Source organism: Poecile atricapillus, chromosome 4 (assembly GCF_030490865.1).
Source record: "Poecile atricapillus isolate bPoeAtr1 chromosome 4, bPoeAtr1.hap1, whole genome shotgun sequence".
NCBI classification, from domain to species: domain Eukaryota; kingdom Metazoa; phylum Chordata; class Aves; order Passeriformes; family Paridae; genus Poecile; species Poecile atricapillus.
In genome coordinates this window covers 60,757,483-60,782,737 of record NC_081252.1, presented here as the reverse complement: position 1 = coordinate 60,782,737, position 25,255 = coordinate 60,757,483, and the positions used below count along the sequence as shown (strand labels likewise).

At 36.2% G+C, this 25,255-nt stretch overlaps 1 protein-coding gene across 3 annotated transcripts in view; it reads right to left on the bottom strand.

Annotated features, from left to right (window-relative positions):
- FAM184B (family with sequence similarity 184 member B) overlaps window positions 1–24,994 on the bottom strand; it is a 39,287-nt gene extending 14,293 nt beyond the window's left edge. For all 3 annotated transcript variants that reach the window (XM_058838276.1, XM_058838277.1, XM_058838278.1), the window contains exons 1-3: window positions 24,666–24,994; window positions 10,261–10,995; window positions 3,124–3,234 (exon numbers count right to left, since the gene is read on the bottom strand). In XM_058838276.1, coding sequence (XP_058694259.1) covers window positions 3,124–3,234; window positions 10,261–10,995; window positions 24,666–24,800 — 981 coding nt within the window. In that variant the 5' untranslated portion in view covers window positions 24,801–24,994. The remainder of the gene's footprint in view (window positions 1–3,123; window positions 3,235–10,260; window positions 10,996–24,665) is intronic.
- Window positions 24,995–25,255: the final 261 nt, after the last annotated feature.

The following is a 25,255-nucleotide window of genomic DNA, read 5'->3' as shown; positions in this document are numbered from 1 at the left end:
TACTGAAATGTATCAGACATACAAACACATTGTTTCTCATGAATCCTGGTACTTCTAGCATTATTAGTGGTTAAGAAACAAACATTTCCATCCTATCAGATTTCCTTGTCCTGTCTTACAATTAAAAAAGTTTTCAAATCCTTCAGTGAAAATCCTTCTCTGGAATGTTTTGCAGTGCCCAAGTATTTTTTTTTTGTGTGTGATTCCTGACTTCTAAACAGATAGCCAGATCCTCAATTTGCTTAAGTTGCTAAAGCAGCATTTAAGCCAATAAAACTATGCCAATTCACTTCACTCCAGAATCTATTTAGGATGTTTTCATTAATAACAAAGGAGCAACACTGTGAGGTTTTGTTTTATAATGTCCTCCTGCTGCAAAATAAAAGTTCTTGAAAAAATTGTACTTTAATTCCATTATTAATTCACTTTTATCCACCAGAATTGCATAAAGTGATCTCAGAGATGCAAACATGACCTAACATAACATAAAGAGTAATATGGCATAAAAAGTAAAAGCAAAATAAAGAAATTGTATTTTGTTGCTTTTTAGGCTTATTTCAGAGCTACTTCAATTAAGTTCACAGTAAACAATATTCCTAAACTTGTAGCAATTCCTGACCAGAGGAATTCCTGGCTGTGTTCTTTGACTGAAACTTCAAGATCCATAAAAACTCTGGGCATTGCTGTGCTAGCATTGCTCAAAGATGTATCATGACAAGCTGATGTTTGCACTTCCATTTTACGTATCTTTTAATTCCAGAATAGAACAGAATCATAGAATATTCTGAGTTGGAAGGGGTCCACAAGGATCATAGAAGTCCAACTCCTAGTCCTGCACAGCACCATCCCTAGAAGTCACACCATGTGCCTGAGAGCATTGGCTAAACACTCCTTGAATTCTGTCAGGTTTGATGCTGTGACCACTTCCCTGGAGAGCCTGTTCCAGTGCCCAGCCACCCTCCAGGAGAAAAACCTATTTCTAATATCCAACCTAAACCTCCCCTGACACAACTTCAGGCCATTCCCCTGGGTCCTGTCATTGGTCGCCAGGGAAAAGAGAGCAGTGCCTGCCCTTCCACTTCTCCTCACAAGCAAGTTCTGGACTGCAGTGAGGTCTCTCAGTCTTCTCCAGGCTGAACAGACCAAGTGTGACCTCAGCTGCTCCTCCTCATATGTCTTCCCCTCAAGACCCTTCACTATCTCTGTAGCCATCCTTTGGACACTTTCTAATGGCTTCATATTTTTCTTATAGTCTGCCACCAAAATCATTTAACCATGCTGAAGAGATCTTGTAGTTCAAGGAACTGGAGGGCCCCAATGAATTAGCATTCAATCCACACAGGATCTCACATCCTTCCTTCCAAATGACCAAACAGATGCAAGTCTCATTTCTTTATCCATAAAAACCTTATTAATACAGAAATACTGCAACTTTGAAGTGCAACCCCAGAGAGATGAAATTTTCATGTTTCTGTCTACTCTGCATAGTGCTCCAGCTATGTCAGCCCAACCAAAAACGGGTCTTAGGCAGCCAAGGAAGCTATTTTTAGATCTGAAATTTTATCCAGGTTAGAATTGGATTAGTAACAGCACATTACCTAACTTTTGAGGCGGAAGCTCTGGGCTGAGCCATTGCAAAAGTTGCCAGATGGGAAACATGCCCTCAGTGAAATGCAACATTATATAGTAAATGGTGTTTTCTTGGCGGTGAATATACATGTACCTATAGCAGGAAACCGGTACAAGTTGAAATGACTTCACTACCCTGGAAATACTGCCAAGTAATTAGTTCAGAAAGTAACTTCTGGAGAAATCAAGAAAATTACAAAATTTCTCTTCAAATGGAGAATTTCCTCCTTTTTGAGAGCAGTCAGATTCTAAGATACAATAAAATGTTTTCTTGATATAACTGTTTATAATTACCATGGTTCTGTGAACATAACATATGGCATGCTATGTATTATTTGATATTATTTATAAGTATGTTTATAGTGGCAATAATTTTCCACCACTCCTTGCTAATTTACCATGATCTTGTGATTTGAGTGGATGAGCAGCTAGAAAATATAAGTTTCTTTCATATTTTACTGTCCTGAATATGTGATTTCAAGAAAAGCAATTTGATGACCCATGACCTTATATTTTGCATCTGCAAAACCTGAGGAATAAACCCTCATGTCACTAACTTTTCACTCTGAATAGGTCAGCACAGGTTAGATTGACCCAAAATTCTCTCAGAGAAGAATCCGTAGGAAACAGTGGCATGCAGAAATGCGTAATGAAACTTAAAAATAGCCAGAAATTTCAGAACATTAAATTGCACTTAAATTCTGTATTTGTAAGACTGGGAAATGATAGGACGTCAGAATGTCACTGTTTGATAACAGAATGTATAAATATGTTTTAGAGGAGAAATGAAGAAGAAAAACCCATGCTGCACTCATAACTAGTACAGCTAGTATAGCACAGATGGGAGAAAAACCAGGCGTTGCTTATCGTAAATGAGCACAACACATACCCTGATTGCTGGAACATGCACACCAAGGGGTAGCCATGGCATGTAGGAAAGGGAAGACAATGTTTTTGCTTAGCCTCCTGATGACCCTGTCCTTTCTTTGTCTTTAAACATTCAACAAGATTTTATTATGGCCACTCAGAGTCTACAAATGTCAGCTGAAGGAGATCTAGGCCTTCAGCTTTTGCAGAGTTGTTGCCATGCAAACTCCCACTGAACTTGAGGGAAGTGAAACGGGTTAGAATCAGTGAAGATACATCTCAATGCATTAAAAATAAATCAGAAAGTTAACAAGAGTTGTAAGGAAAATTCTAATCTCACTTTGTCCTGTAAACAAAGAAAGAATCAGAGTTGCTCTGCAATCCTGATATAGCCAAACTCCTCACGTTAGCACATCTCCAAAGAGTAATATATAAAATAAATAGGCTTGTCAAAATCATCATAGATATTTAGTAGCAGTTATTTCTGTTATTTCTATCTGGAGTCCTTGTATGTTTTATTGAGTGATAGACACAACAATTAGTGTTAAATTCTAATCCAGAATCTCTCAGATGGGATGAAAAAATAAGAGACTTTTTATTACTGCATTACATTTATGTCCAGTTTACCTCAAGTGAAGAGTTTTGAAGCTTCCCAGTTAGAGCTTCTTTCTCTTTCTCTAGTTGCTTTAGTTCACACTCAGATTTTCTTTTAAATTCATCTAGTTGTGTCTGGAGCTCCTAAAATTAAAAAAAAAAAAAAAGAAAAGAAAAGACAAGAGCATGCAATAACTGGGACATAAATGCAGTATGAAAAAGAACACATTTCTTCTACATTAACCCAGATAATACAGCAGTGTACATAATAGTACATACTACTGTCATTTAATATCACTCGTGTTATTTAATTTAAAACGTGTAAACACTTTGGTTTGGTTCTTTCTAATATTAGTGTGAGACAATACAGTTCACATTATCCTAGTCTTCTGCTGAAAGTTTCCCTAAGGTGTAAAACTGTACAGCATGAAGAGTCAGACTGTTTTGCCTTGAGTAGTGTTAATGTTCAAAAATAATTTAGTACACAAGGGCCACCCACAAGATCTGAAAAACCATAAATATACATTTGCCATATAAATAACAAGATAAATAATGGACAATTAGTGGAAAAGAGAATCAAAGGAAGCAATATCTGACAGCATCCATAAAGAAAATCATGGTGAGGAAGTAAAAGTAAAATAAAATAAGATTTATAAAATTGCCATGTTGCTGGAAATAGTTAAAAAATCAATGAGAGCATCAGTTACAAGGCAGTGACCAAGAGCTTGTAGCAATTTCTTGTAGCAAGTATTAGCAATTACTTGTTGCAGAAAGACTGAACGTACAACTTCTAGAAACTTCCTCAAGTGATATGCATTACAAGCTTATTTGTGTGCTTTTTCTTCCTATTTATACAAATTTGATCACTCAAAAAACATTCTACAGTATCATCAGATGCTACAAATGAAGGAAACAGGAAAAAAAATAACTATTTAACACCTCCCCCATCCTGTACAGCTCCTTCTCATACAACCCTGTGTAAAACTTAGGTAGCAATTAAAGGATGAAATTAAACAGATACTTGAATATTGCAAGGGAGAAATTAGCTTTAGTTTTGTCTGTGCAAAAAGGAGCAGATATAACTGTCTTTTTGATTAAAACATGAAGATCAGGTGCAATATTCCCAGTTCAACTCTGTCAACTGACTTTCTTTTCTGTATCTTAATTTTTCTATCTGGAAAAAGAGATATAATACCTCCTTAGCAGCTCTTACAGGCCTTAATTGAATAAGAGGATATATACAGCATCAATAATGAAAAAAATTGTAATTTTGTTTTACTAACTCAATATTTTTCTGATTAAATTAATATGAATCTCTAAGAAGATATTGTTATAAGAAATAATATTTATTGCCCATAAAATGTCTATTACTATGCCTTTTTTTTTTAAAGTATGAAGTGTTTGATACTTAAATTCAATCTGACTCACATGAAGAGCTTCCACCTGGCATAATTTTAAGAATACATATATAAGCTAATAATAAGTAGAATATACTATATAAAAGGCAATTTCCATAAGGTTTCACTAGTATAACTATGTCCCTTGAAGCACTGCACTTTCAGATACTGATCAAAATGGAGCCATTCCATAAGCAGATAAAATAATTTACTCACCTGAGTTCAATTTTGAGAACTGTATAAATCATATCAATTATATTATATAAGATTATATAAACGTATAAACTCCAGTAGTTTCATGGAAATTAATTATCTAGGCAAGCACTAAATACAATTCCTAGTCTCCAAGATTGGGCAGGTACTATGAAGCTCAACATTTAGGGACAGCAGCTGCTTGCTTTTTATGACTTCACAACTTGTCAGCAAGTGTTTGATTATTCTCAAGTAAACATTGAACTCAGAAAGCTATAGGAGTGTTAACTGCAGAAAATGGGTAAATGTTCATTATTAGCACCAAGAAAGGTCTAAAAACCACTTGGCTAGTAGTCTGTCCCATTCTACAAACTGTTGAAATTAATCTTCTTTTTCTGTCTAAAAGATCTTTGACAAACACCAAAGTCCATTAGGAGTCAGAAACGAACTTCCCCCTTAGCTTACACTCAAATTTGGCAAATCACTTAGACATGCACTGACTTGTGAGCTCCACTAATCATTAAGGCACATACTTAAAACTAAACACGTGTTTCAAGGTTATCTTCCCTTTGAATAGAATTCAGCTCACATTTAGGTTCCCACTGTACAGAAACATTAGAGACTGCAAATTTCCTAAAGCCAAAGGATTCAGTCACAGACAGCAGCTCTGATGAAAATGAAATTTTCTGAAGATCTCTCTTCAGCTGCTACTGTATATCAACAACAAAAATAACAGCTTAACCACTTAAAACACACTGAAAAAAAGGTATTGCTCAGATAAGTTTGGATCTACAAGAAGATGAGCCTTCTTTCTGACTAAAGCTAAATAAGGACATATATATATGTGTGTATGGATGGATGTATTTGTAAATAGTTGTAATTTCATCGGTAACACATACAGCCTGAATTAATTTACCGACACTTTGCAGAAATAGATCCTCTGCCTAAAAATGAAAAATTCTGATTAAATCAATTCATTGGAGTATTTCACAGCAGCAATCCATGAAAATTTAAATCAGAAATTGGAATAACACCCACAATACATTCTTCTTCAGGAAGGAACTTGTATAAAACATTCCAACTGCCATATGCAAAGCATACAAGGATAAGTATTGCTTAGAAGGCCATTTATCACATCAATGATAAACTGACCTCCCTGTCTTTGAAGATTTTTATGGAAATACATCAGTCAGACCTTTTTTTTTCTTTTTCTGATTTTTTTCTGTAGAGAGAAAATCCTGGCATTTTATGTTAATTCAAAGTGCCTACAGTGAGCATAATTCAAATGACGTTGCTGTGACCAATATGATTAAAACCAGATGAATTAAAGCATCCATAAATAGAAGAACATTCCTACCTTCTGCTTTTTTTTTTTTTTTTTTCTTCTCTCCAGATTCCATGAAGTTTTAGACTGGCCTGATTTCCTTTGTATCATTCATTACATGATCTACCATTCATTTAACAGCTATTCCTTCAGACAAATCTTTTCCTTATAGGACTGATGCTTGATTTTTCAAAGTTATCTCTTTTTTTCATACCCTCCTTGTAAACAGCTACAGTTTCCATAGTCTATGAAACACACTAGCTACATTGTACAAAAAAACACCCTAGTGTAGAACTCAGGAGTCTCAATGGTCTATTTTGTAGTGAAAATGCTGCTTAGGTAGTAATACTCTGTTGAAAAAATTGGCTTCATTTTAGTTAAAAATGTAGAACTGTACTGATTCAGGATGCAGCCTCTCCTGCAGTCTAGGAAAGATTTGGGGTTTTTTGCTGTTCTGATTAGCGCTTGGATGTGTAACTCTTCCAACCACATAGGCTGTCTCAAGCACAACCTTAGTGCTGTGAAAAAGTACAGTTTACTATTTGCTGACGCTGATGCCAAGTCTAATTTTCCTGAATGGTAGCTTAACAATAGTTTAAGAGAACTAAAAATTTTAAAAAAGACTCAGGGCCGAACAGTTGCTTAATAGGATATATTGTACAGAGGGTACTCTCAGGATACACACATTCCTTATTTTACTGATTTTATTCCTGCTATCATTTCTGCACAGCTTTTCAGAATATCTATTTTCTATAATTAAAAATAAATAAATCAGAATTCCATCTTGACCTCAGCAGAGAAAGTCCACCTTAGACATTGCTCTCTTTAAGGATTTGGTTACAGAAGCAGTTGAACACTATGCCCCAGTCTCACCCAAGGATGTCTGTAGCTCCTTTGCTGTCTGCAGAAACTCATGCACTTCAGGTTATGAACACAAGTCAGTGTTCCACTGAATGAGTTCAGAGATCTGGTAATCTTACAGGATTAGTTCCTTTACAATAGAGCCATCAATCTTTAAAAAACTACATTGATTTCAGTACTTTTGGTATGCCATATCTTTGAATATTTGAGAGCAAATCACCTGTTAAAGCTCTTGCACATCTTCAGAGTTTCTCTTTTTCTGACCCTCTTTGGTAGAAGTCATTTGCTGCAGCTGGGTTATTTGATGTTTCAGTTCATCCACTTTATTAACAGCTTTGCTTTGGGAATTCAATATAGTTTCCCTATCTTCTGTGGTACCAAAATTTACATTTCAAGTAGCATAAATAACTTGCAGAATTTCCAATATCAGTGACTACTAACATGGGAAATACTTTAGAATGACATTAATGAGCATCTTACCTGCTTTATGCAGGATTTCTTTTTCTTGATGTGAATTTCTCTCTTTGACTACACTTATATCTTCTTCCTCTTTTTTTCACTATAAATTTTGGTCCCAGAATTTATTGCTGTGTTCACTTAAGCTACACTTCCAAATCCTAAAATATGCATGACATTACTTTCACGTTTATTACATATGTAATTTTCTTGTAATAAGAAATAAATGGTCATTTTCTCTCTTGGTGTTCCATGATATAAATCACCTACAGAGCTGGTTTAAATTAATTTTTTGTTCTTTCCTTCCCTTAAACTGTCTCTACTGCCAGAATATTTTTGATGTGGAGCCCTCCCCTCACATATAGTTAGCATCATTTTAAAGGGAATATCCATCAATAGTTACCATCTAAACTTGAAATAGGTTATACTTCTAAAAATTTCATGACAACTTATGCCAAAAGTTAACGAATATTAATTAGGGTTTTTTCAGTTGCTGAAATACAACAGTTTGTAACATAATCCATTATACAGATGCCTAAACTCAGAAAAAATTGGGTCCTACAGACTTTGGTGGGAGCTGTCTTTTCATAATTAACGTAAAAAAATTGAACCATATTTAATGTTGTTTCTGGAGGTTCTAGTTGCAGTTTCAGATGTCTAGCATAATACTTCAATACTCAGATAAAATTGCCATTTTTTTTCTATATGAACGTCAAGTAAAACCTCAGGGTTAAAACTACGTTGTATTTAACACTCTCTGTAGCTCAAAACTTCAAGGTAAGCTTCCTACTTTTACCTCTGGCATATATGCCAGTATTCTTCCAAAACTAGACTGAAAAGATCAGGCTTAATTATTTGTCAACCTTTGTATTTTCCCTTCTACAGTAATAATAATAATAATAAAAATAAATATGTACTAATGTAATGCCTTTCATCTAAAGGTCTCAAATCTCTTGGCATATGCTAAGGAGAAAACAGGAAAATTCATCTCATTGAAGCAACAGTCCTTTCACCTTTCAAGCCTTATAATAGCTTTTCCTGCTAGTATTTACTAATGCTCAAAGGTATTTCTGATTGAAAAGATGTTTCTATTTCCCTGTCTGACATTGTCTATAGAAGTCTGACAAAAATGTATTTAATATTGGCATAAGAAATAGCCACTTTAGAAAGGAGAAACTTTTATTTATTTTTGTGTAAACTGTAAAGAAACAGCAAACAACATCATGTTTAACTCTGTCCCTCCTTCCAGATTTATCCTAGTCTAAGGGTATCTCTTCAAAGATTCAAGGCAATATGCTCCAGTGGTATGTAAATCAGCCTCATTCCACAGACTTAGAGGATTTCAAATGTATGAGTTGAGTATATGCCCTTCAGAAAATATTTCAGTTTTATCCAGCTGATACAGAATTTAGAAAATAAGTTGTCACCAGCCTCTTACTTCCACTTCCCATCATATTTTACATTATTTATTCCTATATTCCTGCATTTCTTACACAATAAATCAGAAGAATAAACCATGTGCATAAATTTTCATTTAAAGCACCCACAAAAAAAATCAACATCTTCCTTTCTCTATTCCTCTCTAATGCTTCCAACTACTACAGAGCCAGGATACTTTTTAGTATTGAAATAGATATTACAGAATGACTCAGTTTTAGAAAAGGGCTTATCTGCATCTCTGCCATTCATTGTATCCTCTCCACTTTTCTGAAAAAGATAGTTGTTCTGCTACAGATCTTCACACTGAGACAATGAAATCTGAATAATGTAGGGGAAGGTGTATTCAATTCATCCTCTGGTCTTGTAAAACAAAGAGGTAGTTACTGTATTGAAGGTTGAACTCCCTCTAAGAACACCCTCAAAGAAGTAGCTCAGAACATTGCATCATCAGCAAAACAATAGTGGCAAGCAAGATGTGAGGGCAGATGGTGAAAACAGTTAAGAGCTGCCTTGGAAGTACACAGCTGACTGGGTTGACCCTGCTCCCTGCAGAATTCTAGGGCTCTCTTCCTCTAACAGAAGAAAATCTTTCCCATTAGGGAACAATTCTGTAATAGTCCAAGACTAGACCACCTTCAAGGTGTTTTCTTATCTAATATTCAAGATTGCTGTCATAGGGCTGTGATGTAAAGGATCAAAAGTATCAGAAGGAAGCTGAACTGTTGAGCACAGAGCATGGCTGGGTGCTTCAATTCCAGCACTGTGCATCAGTATCTCTCCTGCACTCTGACCTTATTTACCAAAAGCAGATGTTTGGCAGATTTTCCATGACATGCCAACCTCTGAAACTGCATCTGACACGTGATACAACCAGGAATGCAGAGCTGTGCTGCAGATCTGCAGAGCTGTATGAGATATGCAGCAGTGAGGGTGGGCAAACAAAGTGCAAGCTGAGAACCAACAGCAGAAGTCTCATGGCTCAGCACATAAAACTTCACAAGTGTAAAGGACACTTCATTAAACAGCACTTGGTACAAGCCACTGCTGCAAGAGTCATATAAAGAGCTTGATTCCTAAACTGACACCTCTTCATACCCATGCACTGAGCTATTGGCAACCACACAGAAAAAGGAGAATGTACTCTGTAAACACTCATTGGTAGCAGTATTGCCTGCTTGCTGTTCTCGTCACATTTCTGGGCAGGAAAGGTAAAATTCATTTCAGCCAACAGATAAATTTTACTTCACTCCTCCCTCAAGCAATATGAAGTCTAGTGTTCAAAGTGTTTTCCTAATGAGTTACTAATCATCTTAACTCTTTCTTTAAAGCTGTCAGTGTTATAGCACTCCTATTTAAATTCTAAGCCTCTAAAACTGCTTTACTACTTAAAAAGCATTTGAATCAACATGATACTTAAAAGACCCCCCTCTCACAAATTTTAAAGAACTGATAATTTTCACTTTCTCAGGTAGTGCTAGGGATTACGGTCTCATATTCTACCTGTATTTGCTCCTTCAGCTTCTGGGAATGCTTCTTCCTCTCATTTATCTTCTGACTTTTCTCCTCTAGGTCTGCTTCCAGCTTCTTTACCTGCTGCAGTAATAAACCTTTCTCAGGCTCTGAGCTCTTCTTTTGCTCCGTTTCTCTTTGCGGACAGTTTGTTTCTATCACAGATTGCTGCATGGCTTTTTTCAAAGTCTCTTTTCCTGTCTCACAAGGGGCTTGCAGTTTTCTTGTTTCCTGAGTATACTCTTCAGTTGTTTTCTGGTCCTTGCTCTTCAGGTTTTCCATCTCGTTTATTACAGTGTGTCTTTCCGCACTACATTTTTCATCTAAATTTACTTCTTTATCTAGATTTTTTAGCAGTCCATCAAACTCCTGATTTAAATGTAGAAGTTTGTTTTCAAAGTCTTCATTGGTATCTACTGTGTCTGTAGAAAGGCCTATCTGTGCTTGTTTCACTTCTGTTCTTGACTCCTTCTCTTCTGCTTGCTTTTTACACAATATTAACTCTGCCAAGGCTTCTTCCTTCAATCTCTTGTGTTGTGCTACGGCAATTTCAAGGGCCTGAATATGCTTTCTCAGTAATTGTTCTTCTTCAACTTTGTTTTTACACTGAAGAATTGTTTCTCTTGTCTCAGCAAGAATATTCTGAATTTCTTCCTCATGAGCCTCTCTCAGAGCCTGTATACTGTCCTCATGTTCATCATTCTTAGTGTTCAAGGCATATATCACCTATCAAACAAGAAAAATAGAAAAGTAAAGTATCTTGTGAACAGTAGCCATTAATCCAGTTACTGTATTTATCAAGGTGTTAAACACTAAAAGAGAATTACTGCTATAGATTAATTTTTCTGGTAGTGGTGGCTCTTTGTGTTGTTTGGGTTTGTTTTTTTCCACCAGGAACAGAAGGGACAATTATAAACTGCAACACCTTATAAAAAAGGAAGACAATACTGTGATAAACAATATTTTTTTTCACTTTTTGTCTGGAATTTCTTTTTATTCTAGGTAAGTTGTCATTTCTAATATGAAGAAGGATGCTGGGTCCCTTCTCTAGCTAAGTGACTCTTTATTTGAAGCCCAGTACATCTGACCTTCAGTGCAGCAGGACTACTAAAGGCCACATTGTCTTTAGCATGACAAAGCGCTGAGGACCAGTAGTGGGAAATCTGAACAGTGAAATGTGAAGTCCTGACATCCACTTCATGTGGACCAAAATCACTTCCTGATGTAAATGAAAGTATGAAAAGCAGATTAAATTCTGCACTCCTGGCTCTAGTCAAAACGCCGTGGAAGATGCACTCCTGGAATCACATTCCTGAGAAGTCAGTTTGGTCAGCATTTCACATAGATGTTACCAAACTGCAAGCATCTTTTGACTTTGTTCTGAGAAATGTTCAGGCAGTGTGTTTCAGGGTTTTTCCCCAAAATTTCAGTAACAGCCATAAATCTCAAAACAACCTTTAGCAGATTCAAGAAATTCTCTGATAACAATAAGTAATTTTTTCCAAAAAACTGATTTAAACCCTCTAATGCTTTATTTTCTTTTACAAGATGCAGAATAAGAATTCTTATGACTGTAATACCTTATTACCCTAAGAAGGCTTCATCTGTTACCGTAACATACACCAAATATCTCTCATAGAAACTGTTGCACAAGCACCCTACTGTTGCTTCAAAAAGAAAAAGTTATTAAAAACCCACCGTAACCTGAAAGGAAGATAAATGCTCAAGTCAAATTTACAGCTACATATAATTGCACAACAGAATAATTGCCTTGAAAAGACACATGCTTTTCTTTTATACCTCCACTAGGACATATGGGGGCTAATGCAGTTTCTACTGGTCATAGTTATCTAATTCAAGGAGAACAACACATGTTGAAGGTTTTCCACTTGCTTGGCTGGTTAGCGGTTTTTAGGGATAATTATTACTCTAAAAAACTAGGTTTGGAATTTATACACAATTTCTGACAGATATTTTCAGACTGGCCTGAACCAATAGAAGTTAAAAATATTCTTAGACAATGTTTGATAAAATAATAGCCTTAAGTAAGTAGATAAATAAATAAATACAGAAACAATACCACAACTATTTCTTTAATTATGCTAGGGTTGTGGCTCCATAATCTCCAAATTTTTATCAGGGCAAGTGTCAGTTGAGAGTCCAGTAAATATCTTGACTAGAATAAGTGTCACAAGCCTGCCATGTATTATATAAGTCCAGAAGATATCTTCAGAATTATTGAATTTGCTTATCTATGTCCAACCACTTTTTGTGCTATCTGCATATAAGTAACATATTGAATTTCAGTCAACCATAAATGAAAGCAAATACACAAATACATCCTGTGTATAGTCAACTTCCTCCCTGGCAGTAATGAATTAGGTACAGAAGACTTAAAGTCACAAATGCAAAACACAGTCTGAATATATTTACGATAAACATTTGACAAAATAGTATTCTATACTCAGCATATTTCAGAAGAATATCAGACAAGAAGTTATTGTCTAAATTTAGATAGGTATATTTTGGGGCCTTAGATTACAAGCCATTAATTCTTCTCTGTTATCTTTAACCATTTTCCTTTGATATGGAAGGAGCTACAGTGTACTGAGCAGATTTCTTCAGCTCACTAACTAAAATCATTATATGAACTATATCATTATAGTTCTTATCTATTCAAGTGACAGACATAAAAATTCCAAGAAGATTGTTCTTCTACATTTTCCACACTGAATGACCAGTAATTAGGTTAGGTAACTCTTCAGTTAACTAGGTCAGATGCTGATGATCATATTTCTGTATTTCATTCCACCAGTAAAACAGAAATGAACATCCAGCGACTCATCCAGTGACTCAGACTTTCACTCAATGATAAATTTATCTAGTAAATCACCATGGCCTGTCTCATGCTATGTTGTGTTCAGGATTCCTCTAAAATCAGACTTAATCATAGAGGTTTCCCAAATTCCACTAAGCATTAGACTACCACCAGTACCTTAGGTGAGTTATTTAAAACAATGGAAGAACCTGGCCTCCCTGTCCCATCTATTAATCCTACACTTCCGTTCAATACTGGCTAGAACCACAATGAAGCATTTTGATTTGCATGCCCTTAAATTTAATCTTCAAGCCTGAGTGCTGAAATTGACTCCTCCATATCTTAACCTTCTTAAAAGATTTAATTTTGAGATGGCTGCTGCTCTCTACTTTATGAAATTTAAGCCCTTCACATGTGCCTTTCACTCCCTACTGAATATAGCTTCTGTATTCCTATTCCAGATACCTCATTTTGAAGACTGGAGTTATATGAGATGAATCCTGTGCTTTATGTGATGAAAGGAAAAATACTGAAAAATTATTTCAGACCTATACATTGTGAGTGTACACTAATGTGGTACAAATCTCTTAACAGCTGTGTTGATAAACAGCTTTTAAAAAGCAGCTCTAAAACTGATCATTTGACAGTACAGACAGAATAGAGGGTTGGGAAACACTATACTGAATTTATAGCACCTGAGTGTAGTATGTCAGGTTGATAAAAACATTATTACACACATACACTTGAATATTAAGAGTGCACTGAATGTGAATACAGCTTATTTGTCCTATTTTATCCTCCAAATGCTGTAAATCTAAATAGCATTTCCTTTCTCTTTTTCCTTATGGTGATATAAATCGATCAAACAAACAAACAAAACATTCAACTGCACTTTAACAGTGAAGACATAGTTAAAGCATTTAAACCAAAAATTACTCTCTTCCTACAGTAGTGTTAAATATTATTCTTAGAGGAATCATAATGAAAAAGCAGGTTACTTTTTTAGCTGAATAAGAAGTAAGACAATTTGGTATGGAAGGTGAGGAATAAGGACGAAAGATGAATCAAAGAAAAGCAAAAGATCATAAATATTCTTCCCTCAGGCCCAAGCTAGCAGACACAAAATTTTCCTGACAAAAAAAAAAGGGCTTAAAAGCAAAGAAACAAAAGAATGAGAAAAGACCCTGGATGAAGCTGTCAAACAGAGTACTCCCAGCAGCACTACACAAAACAGGGAAGGAGACAAACTTCTATTACTAAGGAAGAAGTTTGCTAGAGGCTCACTGATGCCAGGTGACTCTATGCATCATCTCCTTTTCACTACTAACAACAACATCTTGCCTTCATTGACAGATGAATTTGTTTCTTTGAACTCATCTTGCTGAGCAGAGCAGAGCAGAGTGAGGTACTGATAAACACACCAGCCTTAAATGGTCTCTTTAAAAGCAAAGGACAGAAAAATAATCCAAAATTACTTCAGTTATTTAAACAAATGGCTCCTCTATCCCTTAGCCTCCTTTGTCATCAACTCTACAGGCCTTCTAGAAAATTAACCCACCTCCCACAATTTATCAATTAATACTCTAATCAGTCTCTCACGTTCTAATACTGAAGAATAATGTATTTTAATTAAGGTACAAGCCTAGGCTATGATTACCTACAATGCTGATCCAATTTTACACTTACACTGATTTCATACATAGGTGATAAATGAATCTGCTCTAAGGTATGACCTGGAGCCTAAAGAGCTAAGTCTCAGCTCTCTCCTTTCATTCTCTGTGGTTCCCTGAAAGCACAGGAATAATTTCATGCATCGAAATATTTGCAGCAACTGTTCATAATGTAAACACATATGTAGTGTTGTGTAGTATAACAGAAGGTTTTAAAAGAAAAGTCAGTTCAAACATCCCAAAATGTTTCAGAAGAGGTACAAGGCTTGTATTCTACACCAGAATAAATCCTAATGACAATAATAAAAATTAATTTTTCTCCAGAAAGTTCTCTTTTATTTCAGTATGAATCTGTATCTTTTCATCCATTATAATAAAGCCCTTCAGACCCTGGAAGAGTGCAGTGGTGCAGCACAGAGGTAGCCAATAGCTCTGTACAAAATCCACCTGTGCTTAGATGATCTGATGTCTCTTGGGCAGAAGCTCATGGTGCAACGCTTCACCCTCCTGAATGATGAGGCAGTTTTGTCTCATCTAGAGATTCACAGTAGAAGAGGGCAAGTTGGTCTTACATTCTTCAAATTTGAATATATCACTCATTTTTCCTACACGTACCATGTATTACAGTCAGTCCAAAAATACAATGAAATACTAAAATGTCTCAAGAAAGCATGAGCATAAAATGTCTACAGGTTTCTAATATAATTTGGCACATTTTTTGACTCTTTCAGCCCCTCTCTTTGTTCTCCCTTCTTTTGGTTTAAACTTAATAGAAGAAAATAATATAGGTACATTTATTTGGTCCCATTTTTTACCTTTTCATTTTCCTGCTTTGTGTAATAGTGAACACAGAAAACGGTAGCTTAGTGGTTTATGTATTGCACCCAGTCTCTGAAGTGTGATTGAACGTAAAAGGAGCTCTGGCCTAAATTTTACTAAAGAGACATCCAGTTGTCTCTCATTTGTATTTTACAGTTTCTAATAAACTACAAGAATAATTGCCAGGCAATTTAAGAATTAGGAAGGTAAAGTTATATTGCAAGAATATTTCCACAAGCAGAGCAGGTGCTAAAGAAAGCACCAGTAATTTCAGCAAAGAAAAAATATGCTGTAGAACCACAAAAGTTAATTGGGAGTCCAGGAAGTGTCTTGACTGCACTGTCACAAGTCTAATCTGTGTTGTATAAACCCCCAAAATGTCTCCAGAATTACTGAGTTTGTCTATGTCTTGTAACCACTTTTTGTGCTATCTGTATATGAACAACATATTGGGCACCAATACTACATCCCAACAATTTCAGCAAAGTAAAAATATATTGTAGAATCATGGAAGTTAGTTCTAGAAAGAAACTCCTCTGCTGGGAGAATACCAGGCAGTTTATTACTGAAATTTCTTCTGGAACTGTTCAGTAAAATCTACTCAACTTTAATCCCTTCCCTTTACACTGGTCACAAATCCATCTGCTATGACTGGTTGTAAGCAATGCCTCCCCAGCATGGTAAGAACTAGGTCTTCCTAAACAGTTAAGGAAACATTAAAGACTTCTCCAGATCTGACATGGAAATTCTGAGAGAAACTGGTTGTTCTGAAACACAGCTACCACATAAGGAGGTCTGAGGAGGAATGCAAGGAAATGTTTAGAGAAACCCTACACATTTAATTCTTAGGAAGATGTTTCCTGTATACAAGTTGGCATTCATCTCACCCAACATCGTCCATTGCATCACCACACATCTAATCCATCTTAGTCAAAGGAGAAAGGCAGGTGACTCCAAAGGACCATATTTCTCTTCCCAATACAGGTGTCTAAATCAGGTGACACAAGTGAAATTAATTGCCTCATGGGTTTATATAATTTCTGCATATCCCAATATCAGTTTCTCCCTTCTACAGAGCTGAGAGTCCCATGTAAAGGGAAAAAAAGTTTCCATTCTCAGAAGCTGAAACTGATAAATTGCCTGTTCTCTCGGGTTTCTTTCCATTTTGCACTGAGTTATACTGACTCCATTTCTATATACCCACTTCATGCTGTTTTACCAACAGTTTACAAACCAAGAGATATTGGGTGTTTATTTAATGAATGCAGTTTATTTTGTCTTCCATCTATATTCCTTATTTCCTTCCATTTTGTTTAGATGTTTATGACTCACTTTGAACTAGTATAATCTACTAATTTGAATATGTTGTTTCTTTTTACTTCCAGGTCATTACTTATTATGTGAAACAGTGCAAGAGCTAGCCCAGATCTTTGTAATATATGCTTCCCTGCATTATAACTTTGTAAATATTTTTTCAGTTCCTGGCTCATGTTGTATCTTATATGTCAAAATTTTCTACATAAATTTGAAATAATTTTTCAAAACTTTTCAAAAATTTTTCAAAAACTTTTCAAGTAGAAAACACACTATTTTTTTTTTAGACTCTGTGTCCAATTAAGAGCTAGAATAAATAAAATCAGTCAGCATGACATTTACATGAAATACATTGCTACTGCTTTGTTATCCCTGAGGTGATTCAAATTCATCTTGAGCGCATTTATCAGGTTAAGCTCTATTCAAGTGTTGTCAGAGGATCACATTATTTTTCAGTAAAAGCTAAATTAGGTAAAATGTCTGTCTATTAAAAACCACAGAACTACATGAAAACACTTGAAAAGATTATGCTTAGACAGTGAAAAATCAATGTCAATTAACACACGTACATATGTAGGCAAGCAGAAAGGCCAATTGGTTTGATTTCAGAGTTCTTTCTCCTCACATTTTGAAATCTTTGTCTCAGTGAAATGCGTAACACCCTAAGATCTCAAATACACCCATGAATCTTAGGCTATTATAGTCTTGGACAAGTTCAACTTTATCTTAGGAAGCATTATCAGATGTATAATGTGCAAGAAGTAGAGGATCTGCCTGACAGATAGATATATGTCCTTTGTCCATTGTTGTCACTGTAGACCAGGTAAATTTTTAGTACACAAGTGATGTCACCAATTCTGTGTCAGTAGAAGGAAAAGAAAAAAGATTTATCGCATGAAATTCACTGATAATTTAGTTCTGGTTATAGTTACATATCAAACTCTTCTAGGATATAAACCTATCTAAAATTCATAGAAATTTGATCTCAATTATTTTCCAAAAATATGTGCTAATGCATTTCATCAACCAGATTTAAATACAGTGGTGATAGAATTACTTCACTGAAATAATACTCTATTTTGTGAAATGCTTCATCACACCCCAGACTTTTAAAGAACTTTTGAGTCTAAATTGCAGACACATGTTCAGTACTTTCAAAAGTTATGTTTGGTTGTTTTTTTTGTTCCTAGATAGTTACCTGAAATTTTATACTTCCAAAATGCCTTCTGATTTGCAGATTACAATAAAGCGACTTTGTCCAATTTTACAATAAATACAGTACCCAAAGAGACTTGTCAAGTAAGCTCTCACCTGATTCCCACCTTTCCAAATATTTACAGTAGAATTTGGAAGTCTTGCAAATACAAGTTGTAGAACTGTTGATTTACTTACAGCTCAAGGTGGAAGAGATTTTTCCCAAACAAATGCATAGTTTTGTAGAGACAAATATTATAATTTATTTGAAACACAATATTCCAAGTGTTGCCCTTTATGTAAATCTGTGATAAGCATAGATAAAATGAGTCCTGTTTCTTCCTAATCCAAACTAAAGCATTATACAGATTGGATCAAATTCTTACTCTCCTATACTTCGCATTCTCAGGGAGGATTTTTTAAAATTTAAAATATTTCTTTATACATTATAGATATTTTTCTAATTAAGAATAGAAACAATCAGAACCCTCAGGTATCTATGAATTTATAATACCAGTTTCTTCTACTAGAGGCACCAAAATTTAAGTTCTTGCTGCTGTAAGCAAATTCAACTAAAAGATCACAGGGATTCGAGAAGTGGTTGTAAAATGTATCGAATAAAAATCCAGTTAGGGCAAGGAAGTATTAAGATACTCTGCCAATCTCTGGAAAAACCCACAGATTAATGGACACTTTCTGGGACTGCATCAATGATCACAAAACCAAGAAAGTTTAACCATCATTTATTATCAGAAAAAGTGGAAGCAGTCTGCAAAGAGTGTAGTGGCAACACACTGAGTTGCTTCACAATGTCCTGTAGTCTACAGAAAATCCATTATTTTTATGAATACTGAGGCATATCAGTATCTTAATAAAAACATTTTAACATTGTAAAACATGTAAAAGTACTAACTATAATTCCTAACGACCTTGTTAACAAATTGTAGTAGATCTCTCTGGCTGAATGAAAAAAAAAAAAAAAAGTAAAATAATCAACTGCAGGCTTATATTTACATTTAAAGGTAGTGTTTCTATAACCCTCTATGAAGGTTATATAGTTACAATCAGTGGGTGCATAGTCACAGCCAGATGCTGTAGCTTCCAAAGATAATTAAAACAGAAGACTTCTTTGGTAGTAACGTGTTCTAAGTTAAAACTGTGTTTATTTTAAGTGCCCAAAAACCAAGTCAGACAAAGTTCTGAACAACCACATTAAAAACATATAATCTTCCTTCAGAAGAGTTTCACCCAGGTCGTTAACTTAAGAAAAAAAGAAAAAAATCCCTATTTGAAAGCAGACAGTCAATATGCAGTTTATGAAATAAAGGCAGTATTTCCTCAGTGATAAAGCTGTGTGTGTTCTGCTGTCTCCAAGCTTTGCAAGACAAATGAATATACATTAAGTAAAATGCCAAGTTTGAACCAGCACAGTGAAGTCTGAGTTATTGTGCCCCACTGGGGGTTGGATAAATTAACTCAAACTTGGTACTGCACTAACTACGTTCACAGACTTCCTGCCAGCTTTGAGCACATGCCAAAAAGCCCCTGAAAACTCACATGCCTATCTGTTCCTACTTAAAAACACAGGTTAAGTAGTTTTCAGAACCAGATTAAAGACAGTCTGGTTGTATACAGGCAGGAAAAATAGTGAGACACTAAACGTGTTTAAGATATGACTGTAGAGGTGGCAACAGAGGGAGGTCTACCTCAGTGTTACAGCCGTTTAAACAAAAAATAGAAAATCTTTTAACTAATGAGGATGTGACTGCTGGGGGTGGGGGGAAGAACATGATAATTTATGGAAAAAAAGTACTTTATAAACAATACTCAATGCTGGAGTGTTCAAAAGCCTAAAACACGTAGCTCAAAATATTTACATGAGACTGTCTTCAACTGACTTGGCACTGACTTCTAATTTGGGTATATTTTTCACAATTGTGAAACATACAGGTTAAAGGAAATATTAGGAGAGAGGTACTATTATAGATTCACTGAAAAAGGTACTTCTAAATATTAACATGAAAAAAAAGACAGAACATGAAAAAGCTATAAGCTTGCAATATTCTTTTGTGCAATTAATGGATCATTAGATGTTTTATTCCCTATTGCCTATAATTTGCATATTAATAATATGCAAAACATGTATATAAACATTAATTAGGATTTGTTGATAAAGAGACCTGAATTTATTATGTACTCTCCATTCTAAAGTAGTCTTGAGTTGTCACTTTCTAAGACCATCAGATTTTCTGCAAACTGATAAAATTCGTGCCAAATTTGTATGGTAAAGTAGTAATTCAACATATAGATGTCATTCTTATCTCTTGAATTAATTTGAATGATAATTTCTAGCTATCCAAATAAAATACTAGCTTTTCTCCTAATAGAAATTTTAATAGAAATAGAAATAGAGGGTTTAATACTGCTTTTGACTAGCTGATCAATAAAATTTTATGACATTGCACATGCATTTAATAATCCAGGAGTTCCTTTTTTAGAGAGGAACCCTCTGTAAGGAAAAACACAGTAATGACAAGTTAAGAAATCTTAGTCTGCACATTCTTGTCAGTTCATAGGCAAAAATAATGCTAGCTTTGAAATCCTGATAGCAAATTATACACAAAAATCATGAAAACAAATACATCAGAAAGTACTTGGGAATGTGGATGGCTGATTTTGTTGGTCTTGTTAGCACATAATTTAAGTATATTTATAAATAGATTCTATTTGCCTACATGGAAATATTTTTTTTATATTCCTTGCCCAGAGGAAAAAATACTGTTACTCCAAAAGCATGATCCTAGTTTTTATTCTATTATATTTTGCTTCATTTTTGTAGAATATTGAATATGTCTCTAGAGAGCTGAGATCAAAAAACCTCAAGCACACAGGAGAATTCTGGTAGCATAATAACTAACCGCAAAACAGCTGAACCACTGTAAGAATTGGTTACCGAGTATTGTTAACACACCACAGCAAACAAGGTCAATAAACTTAAACTACATGAAAAAGGCAACATTTTTCAACAGGAACATGAGTAGACCACAGAAGTGCTCTGCTAGACTTACCCAGCTGTCAGGTGCTTCCAGAATAAACCATTAAAATCTGATCATATTTCACATCTAAAACCAATAAATGGCTGATAGCTTTATGGCAAATAAAGTAGGAAAGGTTAAAAGAACTAATATATAGCCCTGCTACAAGATACTGAAGTGGTGTAAACAGTCTATGCCCTCACACATGTGCCAGGTCACTTGCTAATTCTTCAGTTAATTTCTACCCACAAGAGTGAAGCTAACAGAACTAAATATGAGCATATATTTTTGTGCAGAAGTCAGCCATCCCTCCCTTAAACAACGAAGGATAGAGGGTTTTGCTTTTCTGGCTGATTTTCCACCGAAGCTTATTAAATAATGGTTGTACTTTCTACCTTGCTGACTGAACTGAGGCACTAAATCTCCTAGTGACTGCTGGTGATAGGCAGTCAGAACATGTAACGTGTAACATTGTGAACTGCTCCACACAGAGTCATTAAGGAACATCTGCCTATGCTGCTGCTTCTGGAAGAGGAACACACTTGCTTCCCTTTGACATTTCTTTCCCCTAAAGGGAAAAAAGGGTTTGCAAGTGCATTTTACCAGCAATTAACTTTTTCCTGCCTCAGCACTCTTCTCTGTTACAACTTACAGTACCCAAAATATGTACACAAAATTCTTGTCAGACTACCTGACCAGTAATAGAGCAATTTAAAATGAGCTTCTTAAAACAAGGCTCCCAGATTGGCAATATAGTCAGATGAAACCCGAGGGAAAAAAAGTATTCGAGAATAACTGTCTTCTCTCATTAAAAAATACCCCTCCCTTTGTGTCCAGGAATTTGTTTCTAAGAAGGAAACAGAACTAGTTTGTGGCTTAGGTAGCTCTCTGATCACCAGGTACTGTCACCTTCCTAGGTATTCATATTAGGCTTGGTTTCAGAACTGCAATCCAGAACAGCAGGTTTGGTTTGAGCCCCACTGGCAGAGGTTTGCAAAGAAGCCTGAATAGTACGGATAACTGCAGCGTATCTAGTTCCTGTCAGCCCTGGCCAAACTGCCTCTGTTAATGAAAGCTGATCCACTTTCCTCAACACTCTTCTTCAAGAGTTCATTTGAATATCTCATCCTATTTCAAGTAAAAAGATCTATGCTGAGAAACCATAAGCACATGAAAATCCCATAATAGCCAGCAGATGTTACAAATCCATAGCTTGCGGCAGCAGGGAGTGACATCCCAAGTGTCTTCAAAAAGTCACCATGCATCTTACACTCCACGTTATTGCTGAACAGATACAAAAATACAAAGAAATGGGAAGCATGACACAGCATGCCAAGGGTCCAATGTCTGATGGAGAAGTTTGAATGTCATTATTGGTACTACCAATAACTACTACAAAGTCATGCATTCGGCTACAATCAAATACAATTCAAATACATCCATTTCAAGAGAAGTGAGCTACAAAAAATTAGTAGTCTGTGGCCCAAAGCAAACAAGACATTGTTAAAGGTTTGTATTTTTTGCAGCTACTGCCAAAAATGTACAGAACAAAAAATGTATGACTGAAGAAATGGAAACTTCCTATATTCTACCTCTTCACAAACAGAAATAGCAGGGCAGTAGAATGGGAGGAGCTCTCAGAGTCTCTGTCCAAATTACCTGTTGGGATTCCCTGGATCCCTGTATTCCCCTAACCAGCACCTTAAGGCATGATCAGCACTACATGCAAGGATAGAAACTCATCACCTCGCCCAGTTCATTTCCTGTTGATGTCTTTACACACTTTGCCTTTGAGAGTAGGAGGAGGCCTCGAGTGACTAAAGAGAATGGAAATCAAGATCTATATCTAATACCTTATTTACATATTTTGTATTCATCTCACCTGGCACAACACTGAGTGGATGAATAATGAGATCAATATCTCCTCATCAATGAAAATCTAAAGTCACTGAGACAGAAGTTGCAGCTGTGCAACAACACAGCAGTATTACATACTGGGTTAGAAACAAAAAGAAAAGTACTATGGGCCATTTAAATTTAGGAGGGATTTCATTATAATCATTCTGACTGTAATATAACCCAGAAAACATTGCTTTAAAAGGGAGCTCTTGAAATTCCTAGGGCAAAAATTATAACAAGTTTCCCATATAGCCATTTTTCAGCTGATCTGGTATCAGATTTTGCTTCTTATGTGCTTGCTGTTGATACTGCATTAGTCTACACAGAATTCAGAAGGGAAAGCATGTGATTTAAATTCCAGTTGTGCCATGAATTTTCTGTAAGTGTAGTGTTATTGCAGAGAAAATTGCTCTTTAAAAGCCACATTCCAAAACAGAATAATTTGCTTTTCAGAAGCAGTTTTTTGAGCTTCAGGTATAAATAATCTTTATTTAAGATAACTGGAAAGCATCTAGAGGGAAAATTCTATCAAAACTAAAGAAATCCACCCACATGTACCTTAACAGCAGAAATTTAGCAAAAGACATCTGAAAAAATGACTGCAATGAAATCATGCAATGTATGGGCAAAAAGTAAGGAACTTATTGTGCACAAACACTATTAAACAAACATACAAAGAACCTGTAAAGTAAGAATTGGTATAGTACAGGAATAATATAGGAAGTATATGAAATTAGAGGTAGCTCTTGTTTATGTATTGATGCACAGGATGTACATTATGACGTACAGTTATCATGAGATGAGAATGATAGCACTGTAACTAGTAAGCCATTCTGACTTGAACATTTAAATGACTTCTTATTTTTTGACCTGTAATTTTACTCAATGTATTTTCATTGCTAGTAAGTATCTATCAATTGCATCAAGGTTACAGAACATGTAAAAGCTGTATTAGTAAACAAGGTTTTTCTCACTGACAAAGATGCAGCATAAGAACAGGTTAAGAGGTAAATGCGATTTCCTACATATTTTCTCTTATTTCTTAACGTGGTGTGGAAAACATTGAGTAGTTCAGTATTGACTAAAAGTTTCAAGTACAATACATAATTTAGTCCTGTCTCTCCTTGGAGACCTCCTTTTACAAACGTCATTTAAAGTAGCTCTTCTTATGCACATCAGGAACAATTAGCTGCGAGTCAGAGTACTGTTGTACTGTAATGCCACGCGTTGGCTGCAGTTTTGCAACAATATTACTTGAGAACCTCTAAAACGCAAATTACTTGCAGTCTTCCTTAATTCCAGAAGAGAAGCTGATACTTTCAATCCCTCTCAACAGCTCCCAGACAAACGCTACGTCTTCGCGGGGCTGAAGCTCTTCTCATTATGGTCGCACGGTAATTAGAGCGGTTCAGTGCGAGGCGTCCATCCCCGGCCACAAAGGCACCCCATAAGGATGGGCTGCAGCCCCCGCGGGGGAACTGCGTGGAGGGAAGTTTGTGCACACCGATGCTCTCGACAACAGCCTAAAAGGAGAGGGCCCGTTTCTCTTCCCTCCTCTCAGACAGGGGCATCAGAGGAGACAATTCCCTGACACCCCCGGCCAGGGCAGCCTCACCTCCCTGGAAGGACTGCAACAGCGAGACTTACCTTAGTGAGCTGGGCAATCTTCTTGCACATTTTCATGTGCATTTCCCGACTGCATTCCTCTGCCGAGCTGCTGCGAGCGGCTTTAGATCCATTGCAAGTCCCGGGCTGATGAATGTTGTTTATGCCAGAGGCCATTAGGCTTGAATTTTAATCACGTCTGCCTGCGTACGCTCCGGGTAGCGCGATCCCGGCCCCGCTGCTCGCCCCCCCCGGCTGCGCGCACTCACAGCCCCCGGCGCTGGAGGAACTTCAGCCCCGAACAGGGCACGCTCCAGCCGCCGCCGCTCCCCCTTCTCTGCAGATGTCCCAGTCCTTCCGCAAAACACCCAGGCGAGCAAGCAGAGAACAGCATGTGCAAACGTCCTGATTGGGATTTTTTTCCCTCCCCTTCTCTTCAAATGGTTGAGCTTCCGCCAGGAGAAGACGCCAGCGGCTGGGTGCTACAAATTCCCCGCTGGGGACGCTGAGCCAGCCAGCCAAGAGTCAGTAGCACAGGAACCGCCGGGAATCTGTTGTAGGAGAGATTGCCTGAAGATTAAACCATGCTGCCTTCTTAAGTGTCAAAGGACTGCAGAGGTCATCTGACGAGA